General features: G+C 47.6%; 1 protein-coding gene across 6 annotated transcripts in view; it reads right to left on the bottom strand.

The window, feature by feature from the left end:
• TEX14 (testis expressed 14, intercellular bridge forming factor) overlaps window positions 1-20,727 on the bottom strand; it is a 2,253,432-nt gene that overhangs the window by 410,542 nt on the left and 1,822,163 nt on the right. For all 6 annotated transcript variants that reach the window (XM_078679858.1, XM_078679856.1, XM_078679860.1 and 3 more), the window contains one exon: window positions 14,625-14,891. In XM_078679858.1, coding sequence (XP_078535984.1) covers window positions 14,625-14,891 — 267 coding nt within the window. The remainder of the gene's footprint in view (window positions 1-14,624; window positions 14,892-20,727) is intronic.

Here is a 20,727-nt window from a genome sequence, read left to right as displayed (position 1 = left end):
TTACGCTTCTTTCTACAGGGTGTGCCTGCTGGCGGATGCTCCCCAGATAGAAACGTACTTGGAGGAGGTGAACGTCCCAGCTCCCATGGTGGATTCCTGTTAGACATTCGAAGAAGACATTGCTTTTGCTAAAGTACTGACGGCCATAGGCGATCCTAAACCTGGAAAGACCCCAGGCCCTAACGGCATAACGGCAGAACTCTTCAAGAGGAATGCCGGTTTACTGAGCCCCTACCTGCTTAAACTGTTCACAATGGGTCCCTTCCACATGATCTCCAGAACGCCACAGAAGTGGTGATACACAAACCGGGTAAATCCATGACAGACTGTAGTTCTTACTGTCCGATCTCACTCTTGAACATTGAGACCAAAATTATATCCTTGAAGGTTATTGCCACCTTATACATCATGAGCAATTGGGCTTTATGTCCAAGAGGTCGACGAAGTTTAAATCCTCCGAAGAGTATATTATTGCTGTTGGACCTGCCCCTTTTTGGCAGGTTCACCCTGAAACTTTTTGCTTTTTCCTAGCCTGTTTCTGTAACCTGGTGTTGGTGATTTTAGGCCTCTGCGCACTTTTTCCCTGTGGTACAGTGTAAAGTGCGTGAGCTCTCTGTGTATGTGTGGTGAGAGTGACCTGCCCTCCCATAGGAATGCATGGGGAATATGTATGACCATGGTAGTTCCTAATGTGTGGGGGGTGCAGGGTCAAGTTTGGTATGTGCGAACTCGTGAGATTGAATGCTGCGCGATGATGTGTGCGGCTTTAATGTGTCTAGTGTGGAAGTGCCACTTCTAGAAGTTGGGGTGTCTGTGCAGTGAATGTGCTGGCTTGTGATTGGCTGGAGCTGGCTGGTGTGCCTGGCTCCTGGAGTCAGGATGGGTCTGCCCCGGTGGTGAATGGGGAGATCTGCATGTTGATGGCAGGAAGGGGCTGCACCTGGGACCTGAATAGGGTTGGGTTTTCCCTCCACAATGCTGGCTCCGCCCCCTGTGGTGTGTCTGATGTCCCTGACCCACCCTGTGAATAGGCAGAGGGGTTGAGCAAAACAAAGAGCCCAGGAACCAGTTGCATCTGGTTCGCCCCTTGCCTGCACCTTTGGAAACAAAGGGAAATGGTGTATAAAAAGAGGCTGTGACCTCATTTAAAAGGTTCTGGTTTTTCCTAACTTGAAACAACCAGGGGCGTGCTGCTGCTGGGGCCCAGGGGAAGGCTTGCCTCCCTGGGCCCTGCCCAGCCCCTGGATACCCTGGATGCTGGAGGACTTTTTCCTTGCTATGAGCTACTTTTGCTCCACCTAAATGAATGTATGTATCTGGTAAAGCGCACTGCTGCCCTGAGGCGTCGTGGCGCTGTAGACCGCTGGGGAACCCGTCCTGGCTATCCCTGTGAGATGGTACCTACTGGGTATCTCCAAGGTGAAACCAGGCATCCCCGGCGAATGTGGGGGGCCGTTGTAGAGATGAGGCAAGCTATTGCCCAGAGTTGCCGTGTGTGATCCCTGGTTAGAGTAGGCAACGAGGTGAGAATTATCGAGTCCGCTGACCCTGGTCCACGACCCTGCAGCGCCAGGAATTGAACCCTGGTCCCGGGCCGTTCTCTGCTTCCGGGTCTGCCGCCTCTAACCAGTGAGCCACACCACTCCACTCAGGACTGCTGGAACCGTTTTGCTGGGCTGCTTGTAGCCCTAGGGACTTGGGGGCTGCCCCAGCACCTTGTGAGTGCTGGCATTGGCTTGAAATGCCCCTGGGTATCTCTCTGCGCAATGGAGCGCTTTATTTTTACATCTGGCAGAGCGCTGTGGTTTTCCCGAAGAGGGAAGCGCTCCTGCCCCTTTGGATGCCCCCGAGTGTGCAGGTGCCCACCCTGCGTCTTCGTTTTCATTTTATGTTTATGCACGGGTGCCCACCCCGTTTATGTGTGCGTTAACAGGTGCCCACCCCGTTTCTACTTTTATTTTTACAACCGAGGGTGCCCACCCCTCATTTTGCCCCTGTTGAATCACCGCCGCGGCCCTCCCGCCGCAAAATAGGAAGTCAGGCACCGTAGTGCCTGACTCTGGGCGGGACTTCCGGCTTTTCAAGAAGGTCCCCGCCGCTGCGCTGTGATTGGCCAGCGCACGCCTGGGAGAAGAAGGGACGTCCTCCCGCGGCCCGGGCCTCCCGTGGAGTGGGGAGAGCCCGGGGCTGCCACCAGATTAGGAGACACAGTTTTGCGGGGCTCCCGTGTACTGGAGGGAGCCCCGGCAGAAGAACCAGCAAGCAGCAGTGGATAGCGGAGGGGGCGCGAGGCACATTGCCGGTGCCTGCCCCCACTGCGAGAGCCAGAGACGTCCTGCCGACGCCAGAGGAGCCCCCCCTAGCAGCCGGTGAGTGTTTAAAGGCGGGGGGGAACTCCTTGCGTGCATTGGTGCCGGTGTGAGGCACCAAACCAGGGGTGCATTTAGGGCGGCCCCGGATGGCAGTGGGCCGCCCCAACGTTTTTGATAATTTCCTAGAGCCTAGAAGGCTCCAACGATTGGGGGACATTTTATTAAAGGGCGCAGTAGTGTCCCCAGGGGTCAGTGATACCCCAGTTTGGACATAGTTGCTCTCAAGAGCCCGTGGCTCCCCCAGGGGTACCCTTATGTAAAGTCACATGTTGGGGGCATGAGGAGTTAGGAGCCAGAGTGCTCCAATGGGCATAGTTGAGCCTAGAGCCAGAGGGCTCCAATGCACTGTTGTTCATTCAGAGCTAGAGGGCTCCAACCTATTGCGCAGTGTTTGCTACTAAGGGCTAGTGAAAGCCCCAGTCGCAGTTTTGAGTTCACAGCTGCCCAGCAAGCAGTGGGCAGCTGCACCGTTTAGGCACAATTGAGAGAAAGTCCCTGAGAGGGACAGAAGTGGCACAGAGGTGCCTGGCCTTCTACAGCTGCACAGCACTTAGTGCCAGCTGCAACGTTTAGGCCCTGTTGTTGTCCCCAGCTGCCCAGCAAGTAGTGGGCAGCTGCAACGTTTAGGCTTGCGCCGGTGGAGCACCCCTGACTGGCGCTGCATTGGCAGCGCGTCCTGACATTCTGGACACAGGGCATTTGAACCCCTGCTTGAGATGGCCAGTTGGCCAGGGGGGGCTGGTATGTGGATAGGGCGCAAGTCCCTAATGTGATTTTTGCGCAATGTGATTTTCCACTATGTTTGTGATGATAATTGCCTAATGGGATTTATGGGCTAGAGTGATGTGGTGCTAGAAAATGTATTGTTTATAGTATGTTTGGCGCACCCTGTATCTGATACCTCTAAAACTTTGGTTTATGATTATGAGGTTGTTTTACCTATGTAGGTTTATGCTATTGAGATGTTTTCACTCTGTGAGTTACGCCCCTAAATATGAGTTATTCTTAGGGGGTAGGGTCTAATGTGTTTAGACTAGTGAGGAGATTGCCTACCGTATTTATACTGGTTAGGCCTAAATGTGATTGCTGCGTAATGTGCTTTGCCTTTATGCTTGTGTTATACTTCTAAAGGTGCTCATGCTTAGAAGTTTGCTTTGCCTAGTATGTTATACTAGTGAGTTTGTGTCCCTGCGTGATCTAGGCCTATGGTTATTAGTATTGCGTACTGTGTGCCTACCTTTACCAGTGGTTACTGGTGGTGTTCTACAATTGTCAGTTTGTGCTACAACTGTTCTAAGTACTAGTTCTAACAAGTGCTTGTTCCTGACAGTGGCCCACATGGCAATGTCCTATGTAAATAATCCTGTGTGAATATTGCCCGTGCCAGTTGGCACAATGTATATTGTGTGATACTATCTGATGTTTTTCTGATAATACAAAAGTTATTTTTTATATAACCTTGTGTGGAGTTCCTTTTGTAGTGTGCCTGGGATGTTGTTGCTGTGTGCGTGCGCAAATGCTTTACACATTGCCTCCGGGATAAGCCTGTCTGCTCGTGCCAAGCTACCAAGGGGGTTGAGCAGGGGTTATCTTGGCGTGTGACTAGAATGGTGGTTTCTGCCTGGCTTTGGCGTAAACCTTAGCCAACCAGAAATCCCAGTTCTAACAATTGCCTCAAAACAATGTACCGTAGAGAAGACCTCACATACTGCTGTCCCTTGATGGCGAGAGGGCATTTGAAGCTGTCCATTGGCCAATCTTTAAGTACGTCCTGGTGAAATATGGGTTTGGTCTCTAATTTAGGGCTTGGACAAAGACCTAATGGCCCGAGTGGAGGTGATCAGAGTAATATCTACAGCATTCCCTATTGAAAGGGGCACGCACCAGGGGCGCCATCTGTGCCGCTATTATTTGCCCTTGTGCTGGAACCATCAGCTTGCATCATACGCATTCACTCAGGTCTAACAGACTTCTGGGAAAAGGAGGACACATTGGAAGAGGAACGGATCTCCTTATATGCCAGTGATATTTTACCGTATGCCACTAACCCGCAAAAGACACTTCCAGAGCTCTTCCATATATTCAACACACATGGGGCACATGCAGGCTATAGGATCAATTGGGACAAATCGAGACTATACCCAGCAGGCAGACACTTGGACACACTTGAGTTCCTAGGGGCAATTGTGTGTAGATAGAGAGGGGTTCCGTTACCTAGGCATATATGTGACCATAAACAAGGTTGATAGCTTAGAGCACAATATCTGCAAGGTCTTGACAGAATTCCACAAAGATGTGTAAAGATGGAAAAGGCTGCCACTGACACTTCTGGGTAGGGTCACAATGTACAAGAGGAGAAAGCTACCGAATTCTTATATACATACTTCAAAATACCTATCATAAGATCCCAGAGGACATATTCCCTAAAATAGAATGGATGATCCGGACGTTCCCCTGGAATGGAGGACACCCAAGGATAGCATTGCAAACCCTGCAAAGGAATCAATACAACACTGGTATCGCCCTCCCAAACATAAAAGCATACTACTGGGCAGCCCATCTGATTGTGATTATTGACTTGAGACACATGCCAGGAGACCACCCCATGTGCGCCCTATAACGGGCTCGAATTCAAATTCACACATACTTACATTATCTTTATGGTGGGAAAGGGGTGAGGAAGCTGTTGCCAGCAACCCAGGTGGCTATAAACGCCTGAAACGGGGCAGAAAGCTGGATTAAATAGAATGCGCAAGTCAGCAGAGAAACCCCCCTATGGCAGGGCACACGCATGAAGGAATTCAAGAAGTTGCTGGGCTTCTAGGCCCGCAATACCCTAGGGATTTTTAAACTGGAAGACATCATAGAAGTATGTGCCCTAATCCCTTTTAGCTCTCTCCAAAGAGACACCAACTCAACACAACAAATACCTCCAGCTGCACCATGCAGGGTGACCGAGGGACTTGATATTGAAAACATATCGGAATATGCCTCTAGAAAGGAGACTTCTAATGTGGAAAATTTCAGAAATGGCTGTGTCACAGACATATAAAACAATCATCAATAATAGGCCCGACTCTTTAATAAAGCTAAAAGCTCGATGGGAAAATGACAGGTGTGGCTGGTCCATTTGGGCAGAAGGGCCCCACCCCGCCCCCTTTTCCCCGTAGGAACAGTGTCTGTCAGGCTGAACAAAAGTCAGCCTGACAGACTCTATTCACTTTCAGTTTAAGCAGCCAAGAGACACACATGCGCATTTAGCACTGGCTCCTGGCTGCCTCAACTGAACTTTGCTGGGCTGAGAAAGTCACAGCTCCGTTGGGCGTGACTTTCTCAGCTCAGCAAAGGTTGCTGAGGCCCTCCCCTCAGTGACGAGGGAAAGCTTCAATGATTGCCTCGCACCTGGGCGCTTCCTGGGCGCTTCAGTTTTAAGCCCTGAAGCGCCCAGGGTCGAGTGTCCATCAGTGACACTTCATCACAGAGGGGGGTGGGGTCAGTAGTCTCCCTGACCCCATCCCACTCTGTGATGACCCTAGGACTGCTGTCTTCCCTCAGGTCAGCCAATGAGGGAAGGCAGCATTTCCAAGCCTCGTGGAACCTCCGAGGAGGAGCAGAGCTGGCTGAAGGTAAGTGTGATTTATTTTCTTTTTACATTGTTTGGTGCGAGCGTGCGTGCATGTATGAATGTTTGGGAAAGAGTGTTTTGAACGAATGTGTTTGTGTGTGCCGCCACTGGAAAATGAAGTGGGAGAATTTGACGACCTGGATTGGAACACAGCTCTAATGCAGCCCAGGGAAATTGCAACTATATCTAGATTTAGACAAATCCAATTTAAAGTCCTTCCTAGGGTTTATTATGACAAGGCTGGACTGCATAGCTTCGGCAGTGCTAATTCTGTTATTTGCGTTCGTTGTGGGGCAGAAAGCTGGTCGTTTATACACACACTCTGGGAATGCCTTAGCACACAGATGTGGCTATCCCTAGAGCCAAACTGTTGTTCAGCAATCTGGGCCTAGTAGTGGCAAAGCAAGATGTGGCCAAACACTGGGACACACCTGGCCCCCCACACTCGGGGACTGGAAAACTGTGATGGACCTCTATATGGCTTAAAAAGTTACATAAAAAGCCAGAGGGTGCCCAAGGAAGTTTACCAAAATATGGAGTCCCTGCTTGCACCACTACAGCATTGACATGAGGGATGACGAAGAGAAGCCCCAACCCGCACAACCCTGTAATGGGAGACAAACCTTGTATCAACAGTTGCCTCTTCATTGCATGGACAAGAAAATGTGTTGATGTAAAATATGGCCGATTGTGCATTTACTCTCATGTACCTAAAGTTTCTTGGTATACTTGCTTGATGTGTTGATTGCAGAAAATGTCAATAAAAATATTGATTTTTTTTAAATATATTACTATTGTAGGTAAGGTATGACCTCTGGTAACATCACCATCTTGAATAACAGTTTTTGGACGAAATTCTAGAAATGGTGCAAGTCTGTAACAGGGAGAAGGCTATTATTCTCTTTCAAGATGTACAAGGAGCAGTATGTCTGGTTTTGTATGTGCTTTTGCATAAGCTACGACTTTGGTGTAGCTCTAGCAGGTGGGATTTCCTCCCTTGGGTGAACTTGGTTCAATGCACCAACGATGAATGTGAAAGACAGGTTACTGCAGCCCCGCAGAATACTAATCAATGTGTGACTGAAATAGAGTTATTGGTTTGGGGTTACTAGCACTCCCTATCAATGGAGTCTTCTGTAGCTGAAAACTGGGAGCCACAAAAAGGAGGCTGCAGTGTGGAGGGGCACAGTGGGTGCACGGCTGGCCCTCCTAAGGCAAGCCCGTATGCACTCATCCATGCCAGACGTCAGCCAGCCATACTGTTCCACTGGCCTCGGACACTATACAAGACTATGATAAAGATGAAGCAATACTTGTTCTTTTTCTACAAATGTATAAGCTAGGCTGCCTAACTACAAAGAATATCCTAACTATAAAGAATATTCGAAGAAAAATCTCTACCACCTGATTCTGCTAATACATACTTCTTCCAAATTTCAAACAATAACATCTTGTCAAATTAAAGCAAATTTAAGATGGTCAGCTGGTTGTGTATAGTGAGGTCAGCTGTAAAGAACATTACTTTTATAAAGACCATAATCAATAATGACAAACTACACATACTATTTCTTACTGAAACCTGGCTCACAAAAGACCGTAGCTCTGTCATTGAAGACCTGACCCCCTGCCGGGTATCAAATTCTGAGTCAAGACGAGTGGATAAGAGAAGGGGTGGAGAAGCAGTGATCTACCAAAAATCACTTTCAGTATCTGCACTTCCTTACAGTCAGTTTGATTAAGCTGACTTTGCATTACTAAAAGAGCTTCTCCTCGATACACAAATGGATTATGGCATGCTGATAGTTCTTGCCAATTTTAGCATTTGGGCCGAAATCTCAGTTGATCCTCAGACCAAAGAGATTACATTTTTGTTGAAACTGTTCAACATACCTCAAGAAGTCATCGGCCCCACTCACTTGACTTAAGGGGGCCGATTCACAAAATTACATTTGCATGTGCAGATCTCTACACACACAGATCTACCCCTACATATACCTAGGTTTAAATCTCTTCATAAAAAGAATTCGTTAATTCCATCTGTATATCTACTGCAAATATATGAGTCTCTATCACCCTTCAAATGAGGGGATGGAGAACAGGATTGGAGACTACTATGATTACATTCCCAACTAAAAAGTTGTTATTAGTAACCTCCTTGCTGTACCGGCAGAGCGCTCCTTACAAAAGGTGATATGAAATTTTAACAAAATTAATCTTTAATTTTTTTTAAATCAAGTATTATTTATCTTCTGTGTATATTAAAAACCAGCACTTAAAATGTATTCATTAACAAAAATATGTAATAATAAACTTCGTAATTATTGAAATAAAGTTGTATTTAAAATGTTATGTGGTGTAATTTATTTCATATGTTTGTAAATGTGTAAGTTATTGCCCTCTATTAATTGCTATGGGAGCATGTGCAAGTTCCAGTTCCAGGCCATTTGTAGTTCTTTACTTACTCCAATACTGGGCTGCAGTACAAGTAGGTCTGTTTTGGCTCTCCCTGAATAACTACATGTTTACACTTTCAACACAATAACTCTCCCAATGATACCCAAGAACAGTTTATCCTTAACGCACTGGGCCTCTTTACTTTCTCCCCTAACTCAGATGTTCTGGTGGGTGGGGACTGCAGTATTGTCCAACATAGGTCTTAGATGGGTCAGCACAGACAGTGAGGCAATAAGGGGCTTTCATGGCAGACAATCTACTGTCGCTTAAAAATATATGCCTCACGGATGTTTGGAGGCATAGAAACCCATCCCCAGAGGATACACCTTTTTAGGTCTTGGCTATTATACCCCGCAGGGATTAATAGCCAAGTGTATAGTAGGCGAAACAAACTCTTGACCAAGCGCGGATTACGTGCAGTTCATGTGATGCACTCGTGTGAGACGCGCGTCCACGTCAAACCCATCAGCCTCGCAGCACCAGACTTCAATGGAATGCCTTCCAAGCTCCTCCCCCGCCATGAGACTTCAAAGCAATGCGCTGAAAGGTCACCATTTGCCAGGATGCGGCCGCTAGCGCTAAGGTCACCATTTGCCCGCTAGCGCTTTCATCTCTATCACTCCCCCCTCTCCTACTTCCCATCCCACCTCCCAAACAGCATCGAGCCGTGAAGACTTGTTCTATTTGTTGGCCTGCCTCTGCTCGTATGTGCTTGTTATCTTTTCTTGCATAGGCTGAAAGGTTCCCGGCCGAATCATTAACCAGCGCTTCTGCTTCACCAATGATGCACGTTTTACACTTTGAGGGTGGTTATTTTTATTTAAACTTTTAAGGACTTCGCAAAATGTTATATTTTGCTTTTCATGCGTCCCCTGTCGTCACTCCTCACCATTCCCCCTTGTGTTCAGGGTTCCTCCTGGTCGTTCCGACGGCGCAGCTCCCAGCTGCTCCTGGCTGGTATATATTTTTTTTTTAGTTTATCGGCATTCCTGCCATTGTTTTAGTGACGACAACAAGCATCATGTATTTACATTCTATTTTTTATTGGCACAGTTTTACCGACGCAGAGACTCGAACTGGTACCCCAGGTCCGAGGTTGCAGCTGTGGAGGTTATCCCACAGTCTCTCTCCTGATGATTTATTTTTTCTTTTGCTTGTTTTATATTATTATTTACACCAAGCACTTTGTGCGTTGTGTTTCCCTTGCTCCCCGCCCCAACCCACTTTGCACCTTCATGTCGATCTGCCAATGTTGTCGGTTAGCTCGTTAGCAGCATTCCTCTCACTTCTTTTAAAACCTTCCGGTTTCTCTCGCTCCCCCACACACCCCATTGCTGCTTCATTTCACTACAGCATCCTCATGTCTGTTTCTTCCCCTACTCCTCCCCCTTATCAACCAGTCCATGGCAGCTGTGGACAGGAGTTGAACAGCAGGCACTGAATATGCAGCTGTGTACCAAAGCATTAAGCTAGACAGCTTGCTTGACCTGTGAGGAATGAAGGGCGGGCTACAAATGCCATTTTGCATAGTGTGTACGCGACATGCCGATCTCGCCTAAGATCCTCCTTCATGCGTTACCCAGATAATGCTGTTCATATACGTACGAGAACGGGGTTTGTAGGTAATTAAATGTTTATTTAGAGCATCTGCCAAAGTGAAAGACTTTTATAAGCATTTACGACGCACTAGGTCTTGCATTACTGAAAGTTTCAGCTATTGGCGTTGCAAATAATAATGCAACGCCAATAGCCAACGCCAACATCCCTCAACGCCACAACATCACTCAACGCGACATCATTACTCAACGCCACAGCATCACTCAATGCCACAGCATCACTCAATGCCACAGCATCACTCAGCACCACTCAACGCCACAGCACCCCTCAATGCTGCAGCAGCACTCAACGCCACAGCACCACTCAACGCCACAGCATCACTCAACGCCACAACACCACTCAACGCCACAGCACCACTCAACACCACAGCACCACTCAATACCACAGCACCACTCAACGCCACAGCACCACTTAACACCACAGCACCACTCAACACCACTGAACCACTCATCGCCACAGCATCACTCAGCGCCACAGAATCACTCAGCACCACTGAATGCCACAGCACCCCTCAACGCCACAGCACCCCTCAATGCCACAGCACCACTCAGTGCACAGCATCCCTCAACGCCACAGCATCACTCAACGCAACAGCATTACTCAACGCAACAGCATCACTCAACGCCACAGCATCACTCAATGCCACAGCATCACTCAAGGCCACAGCATCACTCAGCACCACTCAACGCCTCAGCACCACTCAACGCCACAGCACCACTCAATGCCACAGAACCACTCAACACCACAGCACCACTCAACGCCACAGCATCACTCAACGCTACAGCATCACTCAACGCCACAGCATCACTCAGTACCACTGAATGCCACAGCACCACTCAACGCTACAGCACCACTCAACGCCACAGCACCACTCAACGCCACAGCATCACTCAACACCACAGAATCGCTCAGCACCACTGAATGCCACAGCACCCCTCAATGCCACAGCACCACTCAACGCCACAGCACCACTCAGCGCACAACATCCCTCAACGCCACAGCATCACTCAACGCCACTACATTTCTCAATGCCACAGCAGCACTCAATGCCACAGCATCACTCAACACCACAGCATCACTCAGCACCACTCAACGCCACAGCACCACTCAACGCCACAGAACCACTCAACACCACAGCACCATTCAACACCACAGCACCACTCTAAGCCACAGCATTACTCAACGCCACAGCATCACTCAGCGCCACAGAATCACTCAGCACCACTGAATGCCACAGCACCCCTCAACGCCACAGCACCACTCAATGCCACAACATCACTCTACGCCATAGCACCACTCAGCGCACAGCCTCCCTCAATGCCACAGCATCACTCAACGCCACAGCATCACTCAACGCCACAGCATCACTCAACACCACAGCATCACTCAGCACCACTCAACGCCTAAGCACCACTCAACGCCACAGAACCACTCAACACCACAGCACCACTCAACACCGCTTAACGCCACAGCATCACTCAATGCCACAGCATCACTCAGCGCCGCAGAATCACTCAGCACCCCTGAATGCCACAGCACCACTGAATGCCACAGCACCTCTCAACGCCACAGCACCACTCAATGCCACAGCACCACTCAACGTCACAGCACCACTTAGCGCACAGCATCCCTCAACGCCACAGCATCCCTCAACGTCACAGCATCACTCAATGCCACAGCATCACTCAATGCCACAGCATCACTCAGCACCACTCAACGCCACAGCACCACTGAACGCCACAGCATCACTCAGCACCACTGAATGCCACAGCATCACTCAGCACCACTGAAGGCCACAGCATCACTCAGCACCACTGAAGGCCACAGCATCACTCAGCACCACTGAACGCCACAACATCACTCAGCACCACTGAAGGCCACAGCATCACTCAGCACCACTGAACGCCACAGCATCACTCTGTGCAACCATTCAACAACAACTGGTTCTAATATGTTCTCTCAATGTTTCAAGCTTTATTACAAATGTCATTAAAAGATGTTAATATTTCACTTCTGTTCTTGGATTTTCATCACAGTAAAATACACTGAACATAATCTTCCCAAATGTTATTTACAAAAGTTTAAGCTATTGCCATTATAAATTACAATAACTTTTATTTAAGTATTAATTATTAAAAAGAATAAAAGCCATTGTTATTTGTAATATTAATACATCTAAGTCATGTAAATAAAACACATATTGCATTACAAATGTATAGGTGTCACGTTTGCGAAAGTTAAAACTATTGGCATTGTAAATGACAAAGCTATTAATTTCGCTATTTTCAAAAACAACACATAAATAAAAAATGTGTCATTTACAATACCAATAGCTCAAACTTTCCTAATGCGAGACCTATTGCATTGCAAATGCTTGTTTTCTCTGCTTCCCACCAGATCTACGCCTGGATTGATTCATTCCTGACCCTGTCCTGTCTCCAGGGCCACCGCCCAGCCAGATACAGGGGCTCCAGGCAATTTTAAATTACACTCCAATTAACATCTCATTTCACACAATGCGCCACACCACACCCAACAGAACGTGGCGACTTAACAATAAACTTCTAACAATGAAACTCTGAAAGAAGTCAGGGAGGTAATCCAGCACTTTCTCCAGGCCAATGATACTACAGACACCCACATGTTACTGCGTTGGGAAACACTGAAGGCGGTCATTGAGGGGCCCTTCATAGCAATTTCTGCTAGGCTCAATAAAAGTAGGAGAGACAATCACCTTTCAAGTGAGAGATCTAGAGAAGGAGCATGCCCGTTCGGGTGCAAACAGATTGCGCAGCGATCGGACCTAGCCAGAAAGCAGCTAAATGCACTGGATCTGGAAAAAGATGAATATGCGCTACTCTGGACCAGACAGAAATATTACACAGGAGGCAACAAGGCAGGGAGGCTCCTCGCTTATAAACTGAGGGACGTATTGCAGAGATCCTGGCAAGAGACAGACACAAAACTACCAAGGATACAGACACAGAAAAGGCATTCCAACAATTTTATGCAGACTTCTACACAGCAGAGGTGGCAGACTCCAGAGATGCTCAGGCGCACCTCTCTGCGCCCCAAACTGTACCCATACTGGCACAGGACGCACTCTGGCTGGAGGCAGACATTCGCACGGATGAGGCCCTTTTAGCCATTGCATGGATGCAGCCTGGCAAAGCCCTGGGACATGACAGGTTTACACCAGGCTTCTATAAGATATTTGGTGAGCAACTGACCACCCTCCTGGCCCGCATCTACAATTCCTTTGGTGAAATGAGCACTCTCAGGGAGACAATGCCTGCAGATGTGAATGAGTACCCAAACCCTCAACGATCTTGATGCTGCAGTATTTATCTTGAGATGCCCTGTGCCAGCACAGCCTTCCCCTTCTCAGCTCCTACATACCCAACAAAGTGTTGTGCATTCATCCAGAAGTCTATTGAAGAACAACGTTCTTTTCGGATCCAGACTGTGGAGTCTTGCCTCGTCTTTATAGGGATGAAACAGATCAAAGAAGAATGGAAGGGTGATGTTTTGACCTAAATGGAATGGAGTCACAACCTTCAGAAGGAAGGAGGTACATCATGTCCAGAGGGCTGGCTTAATCGGGTAGAAGTTGTATGGAGGGTGTGCCGAGAGCACCTATAATTCTCAGACCTTCTTGGCCAATGTTAATGGCCATTAGAATGTCAGTTTTGAAGGTCAAGAGTCTCAAAGGGTGCACACATCAAGAAGGTGAGAAAAACAGGAGAGAGAAAGAGAAAATGGAAGAAGAAGTATTGTGGCAATGCGAGAGTCTGACTGCCTGCGTCAGTGCGGGCAGGTGGAAGAGGGCGTCATTGCAAGAATGGAAACTCAAGCAAGTTTTGATGTAAAAATGTGTTAAAGTTGAAAACATTTTATTGTAAGAGGCTGAGGGGTGGGAAATTATTGAGGGGGTTACAAAGTTATTGTTAGATCATATGGTAGGAGGTTTAGAGTGTGACGCTAAGCTGAAGGAAGGTTATAATGGCGAGAGCTCTGATTGTATCCAATAAAACAACCTTTTTCACAAGCATAAGAGCTTACTGAGTGGTCTTCCCCCAAACAAGTTTATAAGCCACCTTCATTTTACTTCCATTAAAGCACACATAGCTTGTGCGCTGCAGCGCCCATGGTATCCGACGACGGTTTTCATCACAGCAGTTTAAGATGAGAGGCTTCCTGCTCTTCATGAGCGAAATCCTCTAGAAAAAATATATATGAATTACTTTAACGAAGTTAATCACATTCAAATGGAGGTGCCTATGGAAGGGAAAACAAACTGGGAGTGGAAGCTGAGCAGCACCAGTTATCTACCGCAGTTTTATAAATTTCAGGCATCTCCACTTGTTTGACAAGTTCTTGGGGATAATAAAGAATTGTGAAAGGAAAATAAATGAAATATCTTCCATTGAAATACATATTGGTACATCTACATACAGAAACATTTAACAGCCAGTTTATAAATAAGCAAAATGCACAAATTATTTGATAAATAGCCAAATACACAAATTATTTGATGGCCGGTAGAGTAGATTTACCTGCAAAACTTCGGAAAAGGTTTTCCAAGTCGCTATCATCAACTTCAGTCACACTTTGATCGTATCCTTCATCAATTGTATATTTGTTTTGTCCACTGTGCCATTCTCTGATCTGCCAGTAATCTTTCTTGCAGGTACTGGGAAGAGCTGGGATGAATTCAATATCTTCCATATCACTTCTGGAGTCATACTCTGTCGGGGCATATTTAGTCAAAATGCCAAATGTTTTATTTTCTGCTTCCTTTTCTGTTAATTCTTTCCTTTTGGCTATACGTTGGAGAAAATAAATTGCTTTTAATTCTGCTTATTGGTGTTTTCTGGTCTTTGTGGCAGGATGTGGTCTGAATAGAAATAACCATTGGAACTTCTTACACAGTTGTTACTTGATCATGTAAAACAGTTTCAAGGAATATATACAAGAAGGAAAACAAGGCAAATACACTTACTTGTAATCTTGCTCTCCAGTCATGCGAATGTTCCTTGAAGCATTATGCATTGAACATACAAGCCTGCCCACAGGCAATATTGACATAGGGGCATATTTACAAGCCCCTTGCGCCGCTTGTGTGCCACCGTTGCGTCACCTTTGTGACGCAGCGGCGGCGCAAAAGATGAGCCATGGTGCGGGGTATTAACAACGTGACGCATCTGGGAGATGCCTCACGTTGTAAAGCCCTGCGCCATAAGGAGGCGTTCCTGCGCAGGGGGGGAACACCTCCTAAAAGTGGCTGAGTGAAATCTATAAGATTTCACTCAGTCACTTTTGGGCCCATGCTGCATCAAAACCCTGCGCCTGCTTGAAGCAGGCGTAAGGCTTGAGGCAGCATTGAAAGAATAGGCCACCCCAGAGCATTGCTGGAACTGCGTCGTGCTTGCGACGCAACTCCAGCAATGCGCTGCCTTTAAGGCACAGATGCGTGACGCATCTGTGCCGATTTTGGCCCCATGGTGCGCCGCATTTTAAATGCGGCGCACCATGGGTGGCGGAGCTGCGGCGCACAATTACTGGCGCATCCCTGCTACTTTGCAGGGATGCGCCAGTAATTGTAAATCTGCCCCATAATGTCTTCAGGTTTTTCATCTAACAAATTAAAAATGTCACGGGAGTAAAAAATGGGGTCGAGGTAAGATTACCGCTACCTTTTCCATAATGAAGTAAGACAAAAAAGTACATTTAGGAAACTGAGCCTGATAGGTAATACTTTCCAAAAGTAGAAGCTTGACATTGAGACTTCAGAATCCCATCATGCCCTGTACTGGCAGTTGCTTTTGTTCATTTAAGGCAACTATGAGATACATAATTTATAAGAATTACCATCCTGATGCAATCACTAGAAAAGGACGGGGCTGTTTATGAATTTAATGAAGGTTTCCATGATGGAAATTGAAATTTTCTTCTTCTCATCCCACAATGAGCATGTTCATTGAAGTCCTGTATGTTAAATACAGAAGCCTGTCCACAGGCTATATTGGCATTTTCTTGGTGTTTTCATTTAAAAAAAAAAAAACAATTCAAATGAAAAAAGGCACTAGTGTAAAACAAGGATGTTAAGATTAGATTTTGTGAACACTTTCCTGTGATGAGAGAAATGGAGCCAGATAGGCAAGCAATGTTTGACTGGCAGCTTCAGAATCCTATCAGGCCCCGTACTGGTAGTTGTTTTAGTTTGTTCACAAACCACAGAATATACGGATTGCTGTCCTGAAGCCATCACTGAGAATAGAGTCTTTTTTTTTTTTACAAATCCAATAAAAGATCACATGAGGAAAACGTCTTCACATCAAAGAATTATTAACAGAATAGTAAGTCCATCCCCAACCAAAAACAAGCATTTGCAATGCAATAGGTCTCGCATTAGGAAAGTTTGAGCTATTGGTATTGTAAATGGCAAAGTTTTTATTTATGTTTCTTTTTTTTAAATAGCTAAATTAATAGCTTCGTCATTTACAATGCCAATAGTTATAACTTTCGCAAATGTGATACCTATAGCATTTGTAATGCAATATGTTTTGTATTTACAAACCGCGAGAGGACAAAAAAAAGCTCCGGACCACCGCCTCCTCCCAGGCCTTCAAAAGGGACCTCAAAGTTCTCCTCCTCCAGAGACACCTCCAAAAGTAATTCACGTCCTCTTGCTATTTGTGAGGAAGACTTCCCACTACTGATAATTTCTACTTTCCATGACCATGGAAGTGCCTTCCCAGTGTATGCCTGTGATTGGAGGGTCTGCCTTTTTGCAGTATTTTCCATGTACTGGTGTTCGGTGCCCTTTTGTAACATGCACACACCACTCTGCCCTTGCAACACACGGCTGCTACCTCTCACATGTCTTTGCCTTTGATACTTGCACAAGTGCCACCTTGCCCATGTAACGCTTGTTCCTGAGCCTGAGTGTCTAGCACTTATTGCAGGACTATACCTCTAATTATACTCTGTTTTCTCTTATAACTGCACACTTGTCACTTTCATTTCCTCTTGTGCACTTTTGACTACCTCATGTATTTTGGTTGCTCACAATTTTTACTCAAGTATTTTGTTTGCTCACGATTGTCACTATTACCTTTACTACCCATGTATTCTGGTTGCTCACAATTTTTACTCAAGTATTTTGTTTGCTCACGATTGTCACTATTACCTTTACTACCTCATGTATTTTTGGTTGCTCGTAGTTTTTACTACCTCATGTATTTTGTTTGCTCACAATTGTCACTATTACCTTATGTAAGTAACGTATGTTTTTGCAACCTGTTCTTTTGTAATGTTTCTCATTATGTTTAATTTCTGTTCCTAATGTGAAGCGCTCTGACGCCTTCGGGTAAAGTCCGCGCTATATAAAAATGCATAAATACATAAATAAATAAATACCGCCTTCGGGTAAAGTCTGCGCTATATAAAAATGCATAAATACATAAATAAATAAATACCGCCTTCGGGTAAAGTCCGCGCTATATAAAAATGCATAAATAAATAAATACCGCAAATCAAACATCCTCGTCACTCTGCCGGCCTGCGACCAGGAAGTCAGGAAGTCAGGCAGGCCGGCGCGACAACAGGAAACAGGAAGTAGGAGGGCGGGAGCCTACCCCGCCTCCCACGGAAGAGCCGCGATTGTTTGGAGCACCGGAGCAGGCAGGAGCCTACCCTGCGCCCCGGTGCCGAAGGAGGGAAGAAGAGTAGTGCTGCCGGGCCCTGCAGCTGAGGAGAGCCGCCGCACGAAGGAAGCCGGTGAGTGGGTTGCTGAGCTGCGGGGGGAGCATGTGTGTCCGCGTGCGCGCTCGTGCGGGGGGGGGGGCGGGCTGTGTATGTGTGTGTGCGTGCGTGTGTGTGTGTATGTGTCTTGGAGTGCGTGTGTGTGACTGTGGGGGAGGGGGTGTGTGTGTGAGCGAGTGTCTGTCTGCGCGCGCATGTGTACGGCGAGGGACGCGACGTGCGCGTTCGCGCACACGAATCCAGGAGAGAAAAAGCTCGTACACCCTCTTGTCCTCCTTCCCCCCAGACTGATCGCTATACGTCTCCAGCTGGACACATGCATCCTTGCAGGATGCATTGCCAGCGAGACCCAATGAGGAAGTAGTACCAGGATGGCAACCTATGTTGAGGAATGAGACGCACAGATACTGCAGATAAGCCAAACCGGCCACTTTGTAAAATTCAGAGTAAGGGAAATTGTTTAATAAAGCCACAGTTGTTGTTTCTCCACTTTGGGAATGTAGCGTAGGATTTCAAGGAAGGGGCCATTTAGTCTTTTCATAACCTGTGAATGTGCAGTCCATCTGGATATGGAAAAGACTGTAGGCCTGATTTATATCTTGGCGGAGAGGGAACTCCTTTCCAATGGTGATGGAGTTCCCTCCATGCAAAGACTATGGTCTGCTGACTGATTTAAATTCGGGCAGACCAAAGTTTGACTCCGCTGTGGTCATTTTCTTCCGAGGGCCCGATGGAGTAAGGGCCATCAAAGGTTTGGCTATATTTTAACCTACCTAATTTAAATGGGCCGACATGTAGATGTTTTTCAATGTCTGTCGCCACCAGGAAAAATCTGAAGGTTAGGGGTACTTTAGAGTGCTCAGTGTCCTTCCTCCTGCCATGGGAGGAAACTTCCATGGGAAGAGGGCATTGTGGGCCATATTACCAAGATGTGCGTTAAAAAACGCACATCGGGGGGAGGAGCCGCGCCAGCGACCAAGATGGCCGCTTGAGCATCGGCTCCGCCGGCCGCCACATCCTGACTTGCCATTTGGCACATTATCCTGAGCCCCATCCCTACCATCGGGTGGGGGACCAGCACCTGAACCACCAGGTGAAATTCTGATGGATTTGGGCACTCCGATGACATAATACCGTCGTCTGTAACTTTGGGGCCTTCTAGAAACCACACCGGGACCCTGCGTGTGACACTCTCTGCTCTGAAGTTCGACAACATCGGCAAGTTGGACCGGAAGTGCTGGGTCGGAGCCCGGTCCACGGAAGTAGTGTTGCATCTGAGGTGCCTTCGGGTCCCCCTCTAATACTCGCTCTTACTGTACTCTCCTGCCGGGACGGAACACCCCGCGATCGACAGGCTTTGATTGACGTGGGCGACACTGTGGCTCGGCCTTGTTCGATCGGCGGAGGTGGTGTCCGGATAGGGGTCGAGAATGGCGGCGAGAGGGGACCCCGAAAAGCCACCGCCGAAAACATCGAGGACTACCAGACTGGTTCAGTCCAACAGACTGGAAAAGTACAGTTTTCTAAGGGTTCCCCGGTGGATGAGAAGCGCGCTCAGACGGGAGGTCAGGAGAGTGACCCCTCTGTTCGGAGAGGACCCGACGATGAAGGATCTAATGGCAGCGATCACCAGGGTCCAGTCTTCCCTGGGCAGGATGGACTATGGGTAAACGATGTATGGCGCTACACCGGGGGGGGGGTATAAATTGGTGGCTCATGCAGGTTTCACCTCGGGTTCTAGAGGGGTGGGGATACTAGTGAAGAACTCCTTTCCATTTACTATACAGGCGACTTGGTCTGATAACCGGGGCCGCTATATGGGCATCTCGGGGGGTCTGGGAGGGTAGGACTGTTACATTCCTTTCTATGTTCCTCCCGCGTTGCAGGTAGACACCTTTCGCGATCTGAGTAGGGTGTTTTTGTCATTGCCCGTAGGTATCATGGTGTTAGGAGGAGACTTTAATGCTGTGATGGATGGTGAGCTGGACAGGTACCCCTCCCTTGTGTTGTTGCCCTCTCGTAGGTGGTTGGCGGATTTTGTCTCCGCAACTGGTATGGTTGACGGGTGGAGACTACTGCACCCCGGAGTACACACATGTGTCTGCGGCACACGACTCTTTCTCCAGGATTGATCATGTATTGGTGCCTGCGTCGCAGGCAATGTTTGTTCAGGAAGTGAGTCATCTGGCTAATGGTGTGTCTGATCATTCGCTGATTTGGCTTCAACTGAAAATAGGACAAGGTGATGTGGCTAGGATAGCCCCAATTAGCGCTTGGCGATTGAGAGACCCAGCTACTAAAAAGGAGCTAGTACGTGTTACGGATAGCTACTTCCGAGAGAATGCAGGGACAGTCGACTCTGGATGTTCCCTTTGGAAGGCCTATAAAACTGTTGTCAGGGGGAGGCGCTCTCCCTGATCTCTGGGCAGAAAAAGAAGAGTAGGGCGGAAATCGAAAGGATCCAGGCGGAGCTGTCGGCCTTGGAGAGGGAGGTGTCTACTGATGGGGACCCGGGGCAGTACACCACCTCAGTCTCCTCAGAGATGAATACAAAAACCTGGCGTGTGATAGGGCGAGTAAGCAGCATGCCAACTCACAGAGTAGAATTTACGAACACGGTGATAAGGCCGGAAAATTGATAGCGTGGTTGGAGAAGGGAGATTGGGGGTCGCGTCTGGTGCCTGTGCTGCAGACTGCGGGCTCGGGTGTCATGACGGATCCACAGACTATAGTGGATGAGTTTGCCCGATACTACGAGGAGGTCTATACTTCGATGGAGGACTATACAGTGGAAGATAACGCGGAGGTCATACGGGATATTCCGATGCCCGTCCCGTCAGTTGAGCATAGGGAGTTTTTGGACTCCGCCATCACGAATGATGAGGTCGCGAC

This window comes from Lissotriton helveticus, chromosome 3_1 (assembly GCF_964261635.1).
Source record: "Lissotriton helveticus chromosome 3_1, aLisHel1.1, whole genome shotgun sequence".
NCBI classification, from domain to species: Eukaryota; Metazoa; Chordata; class Amphibia; order Caudata; family Salamandridae; genus Lissotriton; species Lissotriton helveticus.
Note: the sequence above shows the minus strand (reverse complement) of the source record. Positions and strands in the feature narration are given on the sequence as shown.